Raw genomic sequence first — 12,163 nt, 5'->3', positions numbered from 1 at the left:
GAGTGGTACCACTTTCATCTTTGATTTATGGAGAAAATAGAATATAAAAATTTTTGTTAAGTGCTACAGTACTGAGAGACATGAAACTTATTCCGTACTTTATGGTGAATTTTTCCACAAATTATTTTGGTTAAAAAAAGATGTTTTTGACTTTCTGCACAAACTTGTTTCTTTTAGGTTTCTCGTCATGAGCGTCGGATTTCTCAGATTCAGCAACTGAACCAGATGCCTTTGTATCCAACTGAGAAAATCATATGGGATGAAAATATTGTCCCGACTGAGTACTATTCCGGAGAAGGTATGGCAAAGAAGTACAGGATTCAGGTGTAATGTGAAATTTAGTTTAGAACTCATCATATGTAACTGAAAATGCTCCTATCTACTGTATACATTAGGATAATTTTCTGATACCCCCAAGTTCAACCTTAGAAGCTAGAAACTATTCAGTACTTTGAATGGTTAGCAGTACGGATTTTTATTAAATTTAACCATGCCTATATATACACAGACAAACACATATACACAAGCATATATACATATACACACACATGCTAGAATGGTATATATACATAAAATACATATATAAAATATAACCATAAAGCAATAAAACTTTTAAGGAGATGTAATAATATAGGAAGTATAGCTTTCATTATGTCATTATAATAGGCTTTGACAATGCTTTATTTTTCAAAGACTTTTTCAGAAGCTCTTTTGAATTCCCTTGTCAAGCCAGCTAATGACCACCAAAAAAAAATACATTATTAGTTAATATAAAACCTGAGTTTTGATTCAAAATGGCATTGCCTAGTTCCTTCAACTACCTGTTTCAACAGATTTGTTTTCTAATTGCTCTTGCTCATCCTCTAAGTATGACAATTTACCACAATTGAGCATGTGCCAAAGTGTATCATTCTGTCACATTTTTGAAGGCATATTTCAAAAAAAATTTTAGGAAACCCTTTGAACACCAGCATCATCATTATAAGAAGTGTGGCTATTTTAAAGACATCACCAGTATAAGTATTGATCCATTTATTTAAAAGAAAAGTTGATACTTCAGAGTAATATCTGGAGCTGTGACTCCAATAAAGTTAGTGTACCAATTGTGCTAGGTTTGAGAACACAATTTCTTCACAATGTTTTATGTTCTTAACAGTGGTTAAAGCATTATTTTCTCACTTTTTAAATTTGTTCATGCTAAAACCATTTATGATGATATGTTATACATCTAACTCGTTGGCTAATCAGTCCCTCAAAGGCAAATACCACTTAAGAATATTTTATCTTTTCAATAAAAAGTCTGTGTGTCCTCAAAAATGTAAACAGTCTTAATATCTAGCTTTTGGTACTACTCAGCGATGCCGGTCTAAGTTTAAAACGTACTTGCATAGTATAAAGTATTATTCTTTCACTCCTGTGATTAATGAAATGAATAGGAATATTTCTCAAAATTTGTCTTTATACTTACATAGAATGAAAGTATTTCAGAATAGTCTTAGTTGCCAAATGGTTTAACTGTACTATAGCTGTTTACAGAGATGTGGCTATGTTGTGCCATTATTATTCATTGACCATGGATAGGACTTTGTGGGGCTTGATATCTGATGTTATGAAATAAGCAAAGATCAGACCTACTACTGGATAATTATGCAGACTGCTTCTAGCTCTCAGAAAGAAGATAAGTGTGAAATTGGAACAGATATATAAAGAAAATACTTATAAATTATTTTGCCTTTTTTTAACCTTTTTAATAAAATAAACACAACAATAGAAAGCCACACAAAATAAATACAGACCTAGACAAATTATCCCTAAGGAAAATACCGTGAAACCCTGGTAACTACCTTGTCAGCTGTCCGTCTATCCCCTGTGCTCCTCCCTAGTCACTGTTTCCCCACTTCACTTTATCCCTTTCTTGATTTTTATAGCAGTCACTGTCTCTCATTTCTTCATAGTTTTATCATCCAACTGTGTATCCCTAGACACTTCAGACAATCTTGTACATTTCTCATATGTCTCTTACTGTACAGGTACCCCCCCCCCATATCCCTACCTTTTCTATGTTGAAGAACCTGAGCTGTTTGATCTGTATAGTCTCTCACAGTCCAGATTTTTCTAGTTGACTGCTCACAATACAGTTCAGCATGTCCCTCTGCTCACTATTTTTACTGCAGATTGGCAGCTGGATGCAGAGGCTTGATCAGGCTGAGATTCTCTCTTTGGCAAGATTCTTGGTTGTGTTTAATGAGAAAGCACATAATGTCCAGTTGTCTCTCTTTTCTTTGTGATACTAGCCATTGCTGTTTATCACCTATATTGGTTAATTCAGTAAAGAGTTGCAAAGTGGTGACCTTTTTTTGTCCTTTTTTTTTTAAATAAAAACATGCTATCAGAAGAGATGCTTTCCCTCAACCTCTGGCCTGAAAGATACTGAATTAGATTATAAATCAGAATTTACTAACAAATGATGGGAAGTTTTTGCACATTGATGTTTCTTGCCTTTAGGTTCATTATGGCTTTGGTAAGTACAGATAGAGATAATGAAAATAATATTTGCCAGTATAATGTGTTTTGGGTGTTCTGTTTGTTTTTAACCTTTTTGGTATTGCTGCTGAGTACTTGGTCACTTACTATCTAAAGGACGTAGTGTGGAAGGGAGTATAATGGAAAGAATATTGTTCATTAATATAGTCCAAGAAGGGAAGTAACTCCAAGAATAACCTAGTACCAATGCTTTACCCTTAAAGTCTAGCCAAAAGGCTAAGGTCGAGAGCACAGTAGCAAACATTGGAAATATATTTATGCAATATACTACACAAATTCAGTTTTCATGGTAAATTTTGTCATGAGCTGAGTTTATAGTGGCATTATTTACTTTGAGACTTGCCAAATAGAAATTAGGTGATAAAGAATTTTTCAACTATTTGAGATTATATATTAGTTTTAATTATCTTCAAATGCTTTTTAGAAGCACTATTTGCATAATGAAATCCATCCTTCATTCCCAGTCTTAATAGACAGCATTTGTTAACTTGATTTCAATTTCTGTGTGAAAATGAAAATAAGATGCGATCAAATATGCTGTATTTCAGACATCACTGAGTTAGATTTCTACCAGATATGTGTTGCCTTTGTTTTTTAATACATAGAGTAGATGTCTGATTAAAAGAATGATTCAAATCTGGTTGTTATTTTCTTTTCAGGTTGTCTTGCTCTTCCCAAGTTAAATTTGCAGTTTTTGACTCTTCATGATTACCTCCTAAGGAACTTTAATCTCTTCCGCTTAGAATCAACTTATGAAATCAGGCAGGACATCGAGGATAGTGTCAGCAGAATGAAGCCATGGTTAGTATCTTGGTTCCACTTGTAATGAGGAGATCTAAGCACTGATTAACACACTTCTGCCAGAAACCTCCTAAATGTATTCAGAAATAATATACCTGGTATGAAGATCCTCTCTAAAATGAGAGATATTTGCTCTTAGAGAAATTCTTTAATGTGAATTAGAACATATTGAAAGTGCTAAAATACAAAAATGTGTATCTAGGTACTTGAGGGGAAGCTGGGGGGCAGGGGAAATGGGGAGAGGCCATCATTCTGCTGGCGTTGCGTGGAGGGTACCATTGGGAAGTCTTTCCTGTGCTCCATCCGTAGATGTTTTCAAAGAGACTATGTCATCAGATTTCCTTTCAGGACCGCTTGAGTCAGTCTCATTATTTAAAGAACTCTTCTGCCTAAGTGTGACTCCCCACCTCCTTGCTCAAGTCTGAAATTCCATTGGCTAAGGAGAGACTTTCATTCTAGTTATTGTAGGCAGCTCTACATTGTGAGATTTAAGAAGGTTCGTTTTACTCTTTAGATATGACTGACTTTGGGTCATGCTACTATTTCATCCTGAGTATGAAATGGTAAGTTATATATCATAAGGGGAGGGACTATAAACTAGTAAAACTAACTGTAAACTGAATTTTCATTACATTATAGTCACACCATAAATACATATACTGTTATATTGTACTCTATAGAAAACTTAACATTTTTTTTAATGTGAACTGATTCAGGTATCTTCCAGGCCTCTCTCCTTACTAATTACAGAGAGATACATGGACACTGTGATTATGATCTATTTTTTCACTTCCATATTTTTTATACACAGTTCTATTTTTTAATTAATTATTATGTGAAAAGTTATTCTGGGTGAGACTATAAAACACAACATAAAGTATTTTTGACTTAATAATCAGTTGAGTCAGTAGGCAGGCCAGCACTGTGAAATTTGTATACCACTGGCTGCTCATCCCTGCCCACAGCTTTGCTGAAATTATTGCCCATTGTTTGGATCCCGGGGGAGTGCTTGATCAGAAGACTTCCTTACAGTTTATTGTTACCTTGCATTTACATGCTCACATTCTGGACCTAATTTTGGCCATTTTGAAAACTAGGAATTTATTAACTAGCAGTTCATCAAATAGAATTCACTTATATTTTATTTAAATGTCAAATAAAGAAAAAATACTTTGAGTTCTTGTGGTCTATATAGAGGAAATTTTATTTATTTATATTCTTTTCTGTCAGGGTAAAGAAAATGTCAAATAGGAGTTAACTTGTGATAATAGAGTTTTCTAAAGTTTTATTCCTAATTGCTCCTCATTGAAAACTGTTAGAAATGATGAAATATAAAAAGGGGCCAGGCTTCTTTCTGTACTGTGTGTCTTGAAGTTAGAAAAGAAGCAGGGGCATTTTTCACTCATTGTGTGGTTCTAATACATTTTCAGGCTGCTGAAACTACTGAGCAGTGTAAGTGAGGATGCTTTATGAATCTATACTGCTTAATGCATCATGTTGCAGCTAGATTTTATAAGGAGGGAAGAAAGAGTTGGAGAGAGGAGATTAGGGGTTGCCTGGGGGTTAGGAATAGGGATTAACTGCAATTAGATGGAAGGAATCTTTTTAAGTATGATAGAAATGTTCTAAAATTGGTGATGAATATACAATTCTGTAAATTTACTAAAAATCATTGCATTGTACATTTGCAATGAATGAATTTGATGGCATGTAAACTGTACTATAGTAAAATAGTAAGAAAAATGGAGGAGGTGACAGAGGTATTACAAGAGGGTTTAGATACAAGATGATGCCCTTTATAAATTGTCCGAGTACTAACCAAGTCATTGGATTGTAGAACCTTCATTTTTAATGTTTTATTCTTTTATGTTACGATGTTCTACAATTTTTTGTGTAGTTATCTTTGTAAACATGTCATTTTTGGCAATACTTTCCATTTTGGCACGTTGCTGGAATTTTTATACTACAGATAAACTATTTAATGTAAAAACTAAAACACAACTTAGATTAATATAAGAAAGAATGGGTACGTGGATGTTAGTGGTTCTAGTTATTACAACAAGCTTTTCCCCCAATCCATGCAGCATTTTTAAATGATTTAAATGTTATGCCCTAAAGCAAGTTTTGCCCTGCTGTCATTTCTTTGCTTGTTTTTAATTTTTAAAATTCTAGCTTATAGAAATAGTTATTACACATAAGATAAAATACCAACAGTTGAGACTCTTGACAGGAGGGGGAAAAGGTAAGAATATAAAGTAGTTAATGTGCTACAGAGAAAACAAGTAGTGACTGTATAGCATCTTACTACGCTGATGGACAGTGACTGCAATGGGGTGGGGGGGGGCCTTGGTAATATGGGTGAATGTAGTAACCACAATGTTGTCCATGTGAAACCTTTTATATCAATGGTACTTTAATAAAAAAATAGTTAATATGCTAGATTACTATTAAGTTTAAAAGTAAGAGTCACTAATGTTAGGGCTTAGTTACTAGCTAAATATGTATTCTTATTAATTTTAATCATCAGAAACTGGGAAAATTTTATTTTTTGTTTGAGTAATCATCCACTTTGGTTTTCAGGCAATCTGAGTATGGTGGTGTAGTGTTTGGTGGCTGGGCACGGATGGCCCAGCCCATTGTGGCTTTCACTGTAGTTGAGGTTGCCAAACCCAACATAGGTGAAAACTGGCCCACCCGAGTTCGTGCAGATGTTACCATCAATCTGAATGTCAGAGATCACATCAAAGATGAATGGGAAGGTAATTTTGTATTTCAAAAATTAGTTATCTTTTGCCTTTTTAGTTCAGAGATTTCACTTTTACTAACTGTTACTCTTCTAAACTTTCATTAAATTTTATCTTTAAAATTTGATTTGAAGAATGGCAATTGTCTTTAATTATTAGTAGTAAAAATATCAGTGATCATACAAGAATAATGAAATACCTTAATAGTTTAATAAAGCATAAATTAGCATGCATATCAGAGTGTTTTGAAAATTGCAGTTGGCAAAGCTGAGAGGAAAGAAAGCATTTCAAATCTTAAGCATGGTAAGATTATATTTATGAATTTGTAGTATCAATATAAAAAATAAAGATAGGCTAATGTTCACTAAGGAAAAGGAGAAAACCCACGTAGAACTTGCACACATGCAGAAGTAGTAGGGAAAATTGGCACTGTTTTTTAAAAAGCAGCCAAAGTGAAGAGAATAGGTATGAAGAGAATAGGAAAATAAAGATACAAAATCAAAAGTAGGCACACTCAAAAGGAGTTTTAGGGGAATCTAGAAAAACAACTCAGAAAGATACAATAATTGTTTATTTGTACCAAAGGGAGGAAGTTGAATAAATAATTAGTGAAATCAAGTGTACTCAAAGATAAATAATAATTGTAGAGAAACTAAATGAGTTATTTTCCCTATCCTTTAGGCAATATTTTAGGGCTGGAAGTTTTTTGTCACAATGATTTTTATTTAGAGGCAGGTAAATTCAGCATTACGAAGTCAAATAAGAGTCAGAACATCAATATAACGCCTGTGCCTGAAATGGCACATGAACTGATTTTCAATTGACACACATTTTTCTCCCAGCTGTCTGAGAGCTCTTGCTTCTCTGATGTGAGAAACAGTAGCTGGTAGATTTTATCTCCTTCCACCTTCTTGGCATGCCAGAAGGAAAGGGATAGTCCCTCAATGGATCAGTTTTCAGAAATGATTGCTCCTGATATAGCTGTGTATAACCACAGAGACTGCATGATCTGTTTATCCGAAATTCTGAAGGAATGCAACAATGAAACTGGCCAAGTGTTTATTAACAAATGGTCACTGTAGTGGGTTTAGTCTGTGACTGATTGTTTTTGTGACTCCTGTATCCTTTAAAAGAGTTCCAATCTAATCTGGTGCGCTGCACATCTAGAATCGTGTGCCTTTATTATTGCTGAACTTGAGAAAGACATTAAGTTGCTGTAGGAGGTCTTATGCTTATTACCCCTTGAAGTTTAAGGAGGTACTAAACACTGTTTTACACAGTGGATAATAAACTGACAAAATTTATTGGCTGTCCCTAGAAATAGTACTACTTGGAAATAAAACTAAAAAAACAGACCCTTTCTAGGAATTTGGTAGGTGACAGATGACAAGTCTGCATTGTAGTGGTAAGGAAAAAAAAAGACATTTTACTCAAACCCTTTTCCTCCATTTCTTTGCAGACTGCTACCAGGACACTAAAGTCATTTTTGTTTGTTTTGTTTTGTTTTGTTTTTAATGGAAGCCTCTGGTAGAATGAGAAATGGAATGGGTAAATTTTGATGGGCAAGATAGGGAACAATAGGGTATTGTGAGACCAGTTGTTCATATTATGGAGCATGGCAGGAAGAACATCTTTTCTGGGAGGCTAGAGCCGAAATTCAGACCCTATATATATGATCACAGATGGAGTAACCAAATAGAAAAATGGAAGCAGAAAATAAGAGGGAGGATCTGTAAATAGTAATAAATGTTGTTCTGTAAAAACTGAATAGTAATGAAGAGTTTGAGCTAAAACTATAAGACATTCTTCTTGCCCCTTCCTGAAGGTGTGAACTCAGGCCCTTATCTTCTCTATTACCCTTAAGAAACAGTATTAATGACACTGAAAAGCTGATTCTGCTGTGGAAGGCACAGCCAGAATGGAATAGATGCAGATGGTTAAAAGAAGAGTAAGGTAATTGTAATGTAAGTTTTTTAAATGTAGATCTAATGTGTGCCACAGTAAAACTGTCTGCTTTAGCAGAGAACAGGCAGTCATCCCTTAGTGATGCCAAACAGTGATATTTGTAGGGACTAAATTACTTATCAGGACTACTTCTCTGGCTTTAAGACTTAGAAGTTTTAATGAATTGTGCAGATCAGAAGTCATAGAGGCAGTGCAACTCTGATAGTGGAGCGTCTCCCTTTAGTTTTTCATTTCTTCTCCTGCTTCTTTGCATAGAATTTGTTGGGAAAGAAAAAATAAATCATTATTATGAATCAGAGCTATGACTTCTAGCACACTCCAATCCATATTAAAACCAGAATGGTGCCCGATAGTAGTAGCCACACACTCAAAAACATTGCTGATTTGATTTAGTGGTGTGTTTTATTACCACAGTTATGAGCAAGCAGACTGTTTAAATTTGCATTTATATTATATAATGGCTAGCAAAAACCAATCAGAAAATTAACTGGTGTGATACTACATGCTATGTGGTCTAATTTTGTGTGCCTTGTCTTCCAGTGTCTACTTTTAATAGAGCTGAGAATCCAGTTGAGTTTATCATTTGGTCTAATGATTGAGAAGCTATGGACTTTGATACAAGTCTCCTATTTATTGATATTCACTTAAAAATTTTTCTGAAACTATGTATTACCCCATCTTCTCAAGATGATATCTATAAACAATGCTTTTGTGCCTTGATGAATTATTCTTGAGTTGACCTCTTTTAGTGAAGTATATACCTGGACTGTTAGAATGACACTGATGGATAGTTTAAACTAGTGTTAGAAACCTGCAAGGTATGATATGGATGGATTGTATGCCAGCTGTATTTTTGGCTACTTATTAAGAATGTTAAAAATAAGAATGACGAACTTCAGTTTTGGAGCTGTAGCATATTTAGAGGGCTTATCAGTAATATATTCATCGGCATAAAACTTTCTAGTTGTAGAATAAAGAGAAATTTTCATTTAAGTATTGCCATCAAACATTGAGTATTAAAAATTATAGGAAAACCCATCATTGTATTATAATGCAAATATAATCATTGATCATCTCTGATATTTTTTTAATGTTTTTATATCTCTATTCCAAAAATAAAAGGATAAGACTTTCCCAACAAAGACTGAAAACAGTGATACTCTAGTAAGTAAAAATGTCTTTATCTTTTATCAGGACTTCGAAAGCATGATGTATGCTTTTTAATTACCGTACGTCCTACAAAACCTTATGGTACCAAGTTTGACAGGAGGAGACCTTTTATTGAGCAGATTGGCCTGGTTTATGTCAGAGGCTGTGAAATCCAGGGCATGCTTGATGATAAAGGGCGTGTCATTGAAGATGGTATGGTGATCTATATTTTTGGAAGAATGTGTGTACATAATGATAAATTTATGTGCCTTATTTCTTTTTTGCTTTTTAGGTAATATTTTTCAGTTGTTTCTATACTCAGCACAAGAATTATATATAAAATATGTGTAGGCTACCTATCTGCCAGTTTCCAAAATAATGTTTTCTAAACTTCTGTATTAGATACTGGAAAAGGACAGGATCCTACAGGCAGCTCGATTTCAGCTCTTTGATTTGTTAGCCTTATCACTGATTGTTCTTTGAAGTACTTTCTTACGTTGTCCTCTTTTTTTTAAATACCTACTATTACGACTGCATCCATGTCCAGTGCTTATTTTACAGTTTTGTTTACTAAACTTCTATCAAGTTTTGAATCGGATTCTGCTACTGTGATTTCAAGATTGCAGCATTGCCAAAGTGCTGGTAATGGCTACTCTTACCATTAGGATAGAAGAAAATTGGAGAAGGGAATGGAGGATAGGTAGAAAAAACATAAGGCCACGTAGTGGGACCAGAGTTGGAAGTCTAAGACAGAAAGAGAGAGAGCAAAGGGGCAAGAGAGAGCCTCTTAGCTCTCAGCCGTTAGTAAGTGAAATTCCCTTGTATCCTAGTGCTACTAGGAATGAAGTGTGGAAGGATGAAGAGTCATCCCCTGAGTGCTTATGTTATGTGAAGCAGTAATAGGAGCTATGAGTGACTGACAAAAGTAAAGTTCTTTGAATTCCAAGGCTTCTATTTTAATTGGGGACATATAAAAGTAATTCCAATTCATGGCATTGTATCGTAAATATTATGTGACTATTCTGAGAAGAAATAGTAAGAATTCAGAGAAAGAAGAAAATATTTTCAAATTCTTAGATTTTGAAATGATGGATGGAAGGTATTCTATTATTAAGGAGTTAAGTCTGGACAGTTTACTCATCATTAGGAATACTGCTCATTTACTTTGATATTTGAAAAGTATATACTTCATTTAACAACTTCTGTTTCAAAATGTCTAGGACCTGAACCCAGACCCAATCTTAGAGGAGAGTCAAGGACATTCAGAGTATTTTTGGATCCAAACCAGTATCAACAAGATATGACCAATACTATACAAAATGGAGCAGAAGATGTTTATGAAACTTTCAATATAATAATGAGGAGAAAACCAAAGGAAAATAACTTTAAGGTAATTGTTAGGCCATATAATTTAAAGTACTATATCATAATTTGAATAAGTTCTAAGACAAATACACAGATACCAGGAAAACAATGATCACTCTTCTTATTTTGATTCTAAACAATCCTCTTAGATTCTTAACATACAGATTAAATATAAAAACTTAAGAAAATTCATTTGTTAAATTTATTTTGTCCTTTGATTAGTTTAGAAATTTAAAATATAAATTAATTCAGGTGTTATTTTAAAGGTCAGACTCCTTCCTTTTTGTATATTAGTTGGTCGATTTATGCCCCAGTATGAGGTTGTTTTACTGGGACTTCTTTTTTAAATTGATAGTAGGTATACTTCCAAATCACTTTTAAAATATAGCTGTGGAACCTCAGGGCTCTGAATTACTTTAGGATATAAGGTATAATATAATTTCCTTATTTGTGGGAAAAGGGAGGTGTAGGGGCTAGAGCATTTCATAATAAATAACTTTATAAACTTTTTATTATAATTTGCTTTTATAATAACTGTGGAGAGAAGTTTTAGTAAAGGAAGGTTTTTGAAATAATTATTCAAAACTATATTATAAAATTTAAACACTGAGCAATTCTAGCATTTGAAAACAGCTTTTACACAGTGTCTTTATTTTCTTTTCCCTATACACACTGTTTCTTAAACATTATTACTTTTTTTTAACCCATTGTTGTGATTAAAGAAAACCTCACATACAAAGGAGTTTATTCCCTATCCCATCCTGTTGTTAAAGACAAAATGGAAGTACCCTTGATTTCTTTTTGTCTCACACTCCATCCACATCCAGTCATCAGTCAGTCAGGTTAGTTCACCACCTCCACTGATGCCATGACCAAGACACCTTCACCACTCACGTCCCTGCTTCCATTCTAGACTGATCCTCCCCCTTACACTGTTCTCCACAGTGTAACGGAATATAAATTGTGCCTTTTCACCCCTGTGCAACACTCATTAATGGTTTCCCATCAAAAGAGAAAATTGTTATCATAATCCAAGAGGCCCCTTCATTGTCCTCCAGCCGCCTCTCCTACATCATTGTCTAACCCTTCCTGTATTCACTCCTTGCCAGCCATAAGGCCTTTTTGCTGTCCTTTAATAATGCAAGTCTTCGCACCTAGTGTTCCTCCCCCAGTTATTTACATGGTGCATTCTCTCAGATTCGCAGAGCTAACTCTGTTTCAGTGCTGCTTCCTAAAAAAAGCCCTCTCCGCAACCTTAACCTAAAATAACATCTGCCCTTTTTATCATTCTTAATCCAGTTGTCTATTTTTCCTCACAGCCTTTATTACACTTGATAATTAGGTTTTTGTTATTTACCTGACTTCCCTTTTAGACTGCAAGTCTTTGAGGGCAGAGTCTCTGTTTTGTTACTCAGTAACAATTGAATTTAAGTCACTTTACTAAAAAAAACAACAACAAAAAGTTCTTTTCTTATCTTCATTCCTTTGACCATTTTATTTAATGCCAACTGTGTGTCTGGTACTTTACTAAATTACATGGAGCTAATGAAGATGAATATGACACAGATTATGCCTTGAGGGAGCTTAAACTATTC

General features: G+C 34.2%; 1 protein-coding gene across 4 annotated transcripts in view; it reads left to right on the top strand.

Moving 5' to 3' along the window:
• AQR (aquarius intron-binding spliceosomal factor) overlaps positions 1-12,163 on the top strand; it is a 98,305-nt gene that overhangs the window by 40,748 nt on the left and 45,394 nt on the right. For all 4 annotated transcript variants that reach the window (XR_012120627.1, XR_012120629.1, XR_012120628.1 and 1 more), the window contains exons 15-19: positions 178-298; positions 3,204-3,345; positions 5,926-6,104; positions 9,249-9,416; positions 10,424-10,593. Coding sequence is in view for 1 of the 4 variants with exons in the window: in XM_036998436.2 (XP_036854331.2) it covers positions 178-298; positions 3,204-3,345; positions 5,926-6,104; positions 9,249-9,416; positions 10,424-10,593 (780 nt within the window). In the remaining 3 variants the exon portion in view is untranslated. The remainder of the gene's footprint in view (positions 1-177; positions 299-3,203; positions 3,346-5,925; positions 6,105-9,248; positions 9,417-10,423; positions 10,594-12,163) is intronic.

The sequence above is a fragment of the Manis javanica genome, chromosome 8, assembly GCF_040802235.1.
Source record: "Manis javanica isolate MJ-LG chromosome 8, MJ_LKY, whole genome shotgun sequence".
Taxonomy (NCBI): Eukaryota; Metazoa; Chordata; class Mammalia; order Pholidota; family Manidae; genus Manis; species Manis javanica.
Note: the sequence above shows the minus strand (reverse complement) of the source record. Positions and strands in the feature narration are given on the sequence as shown.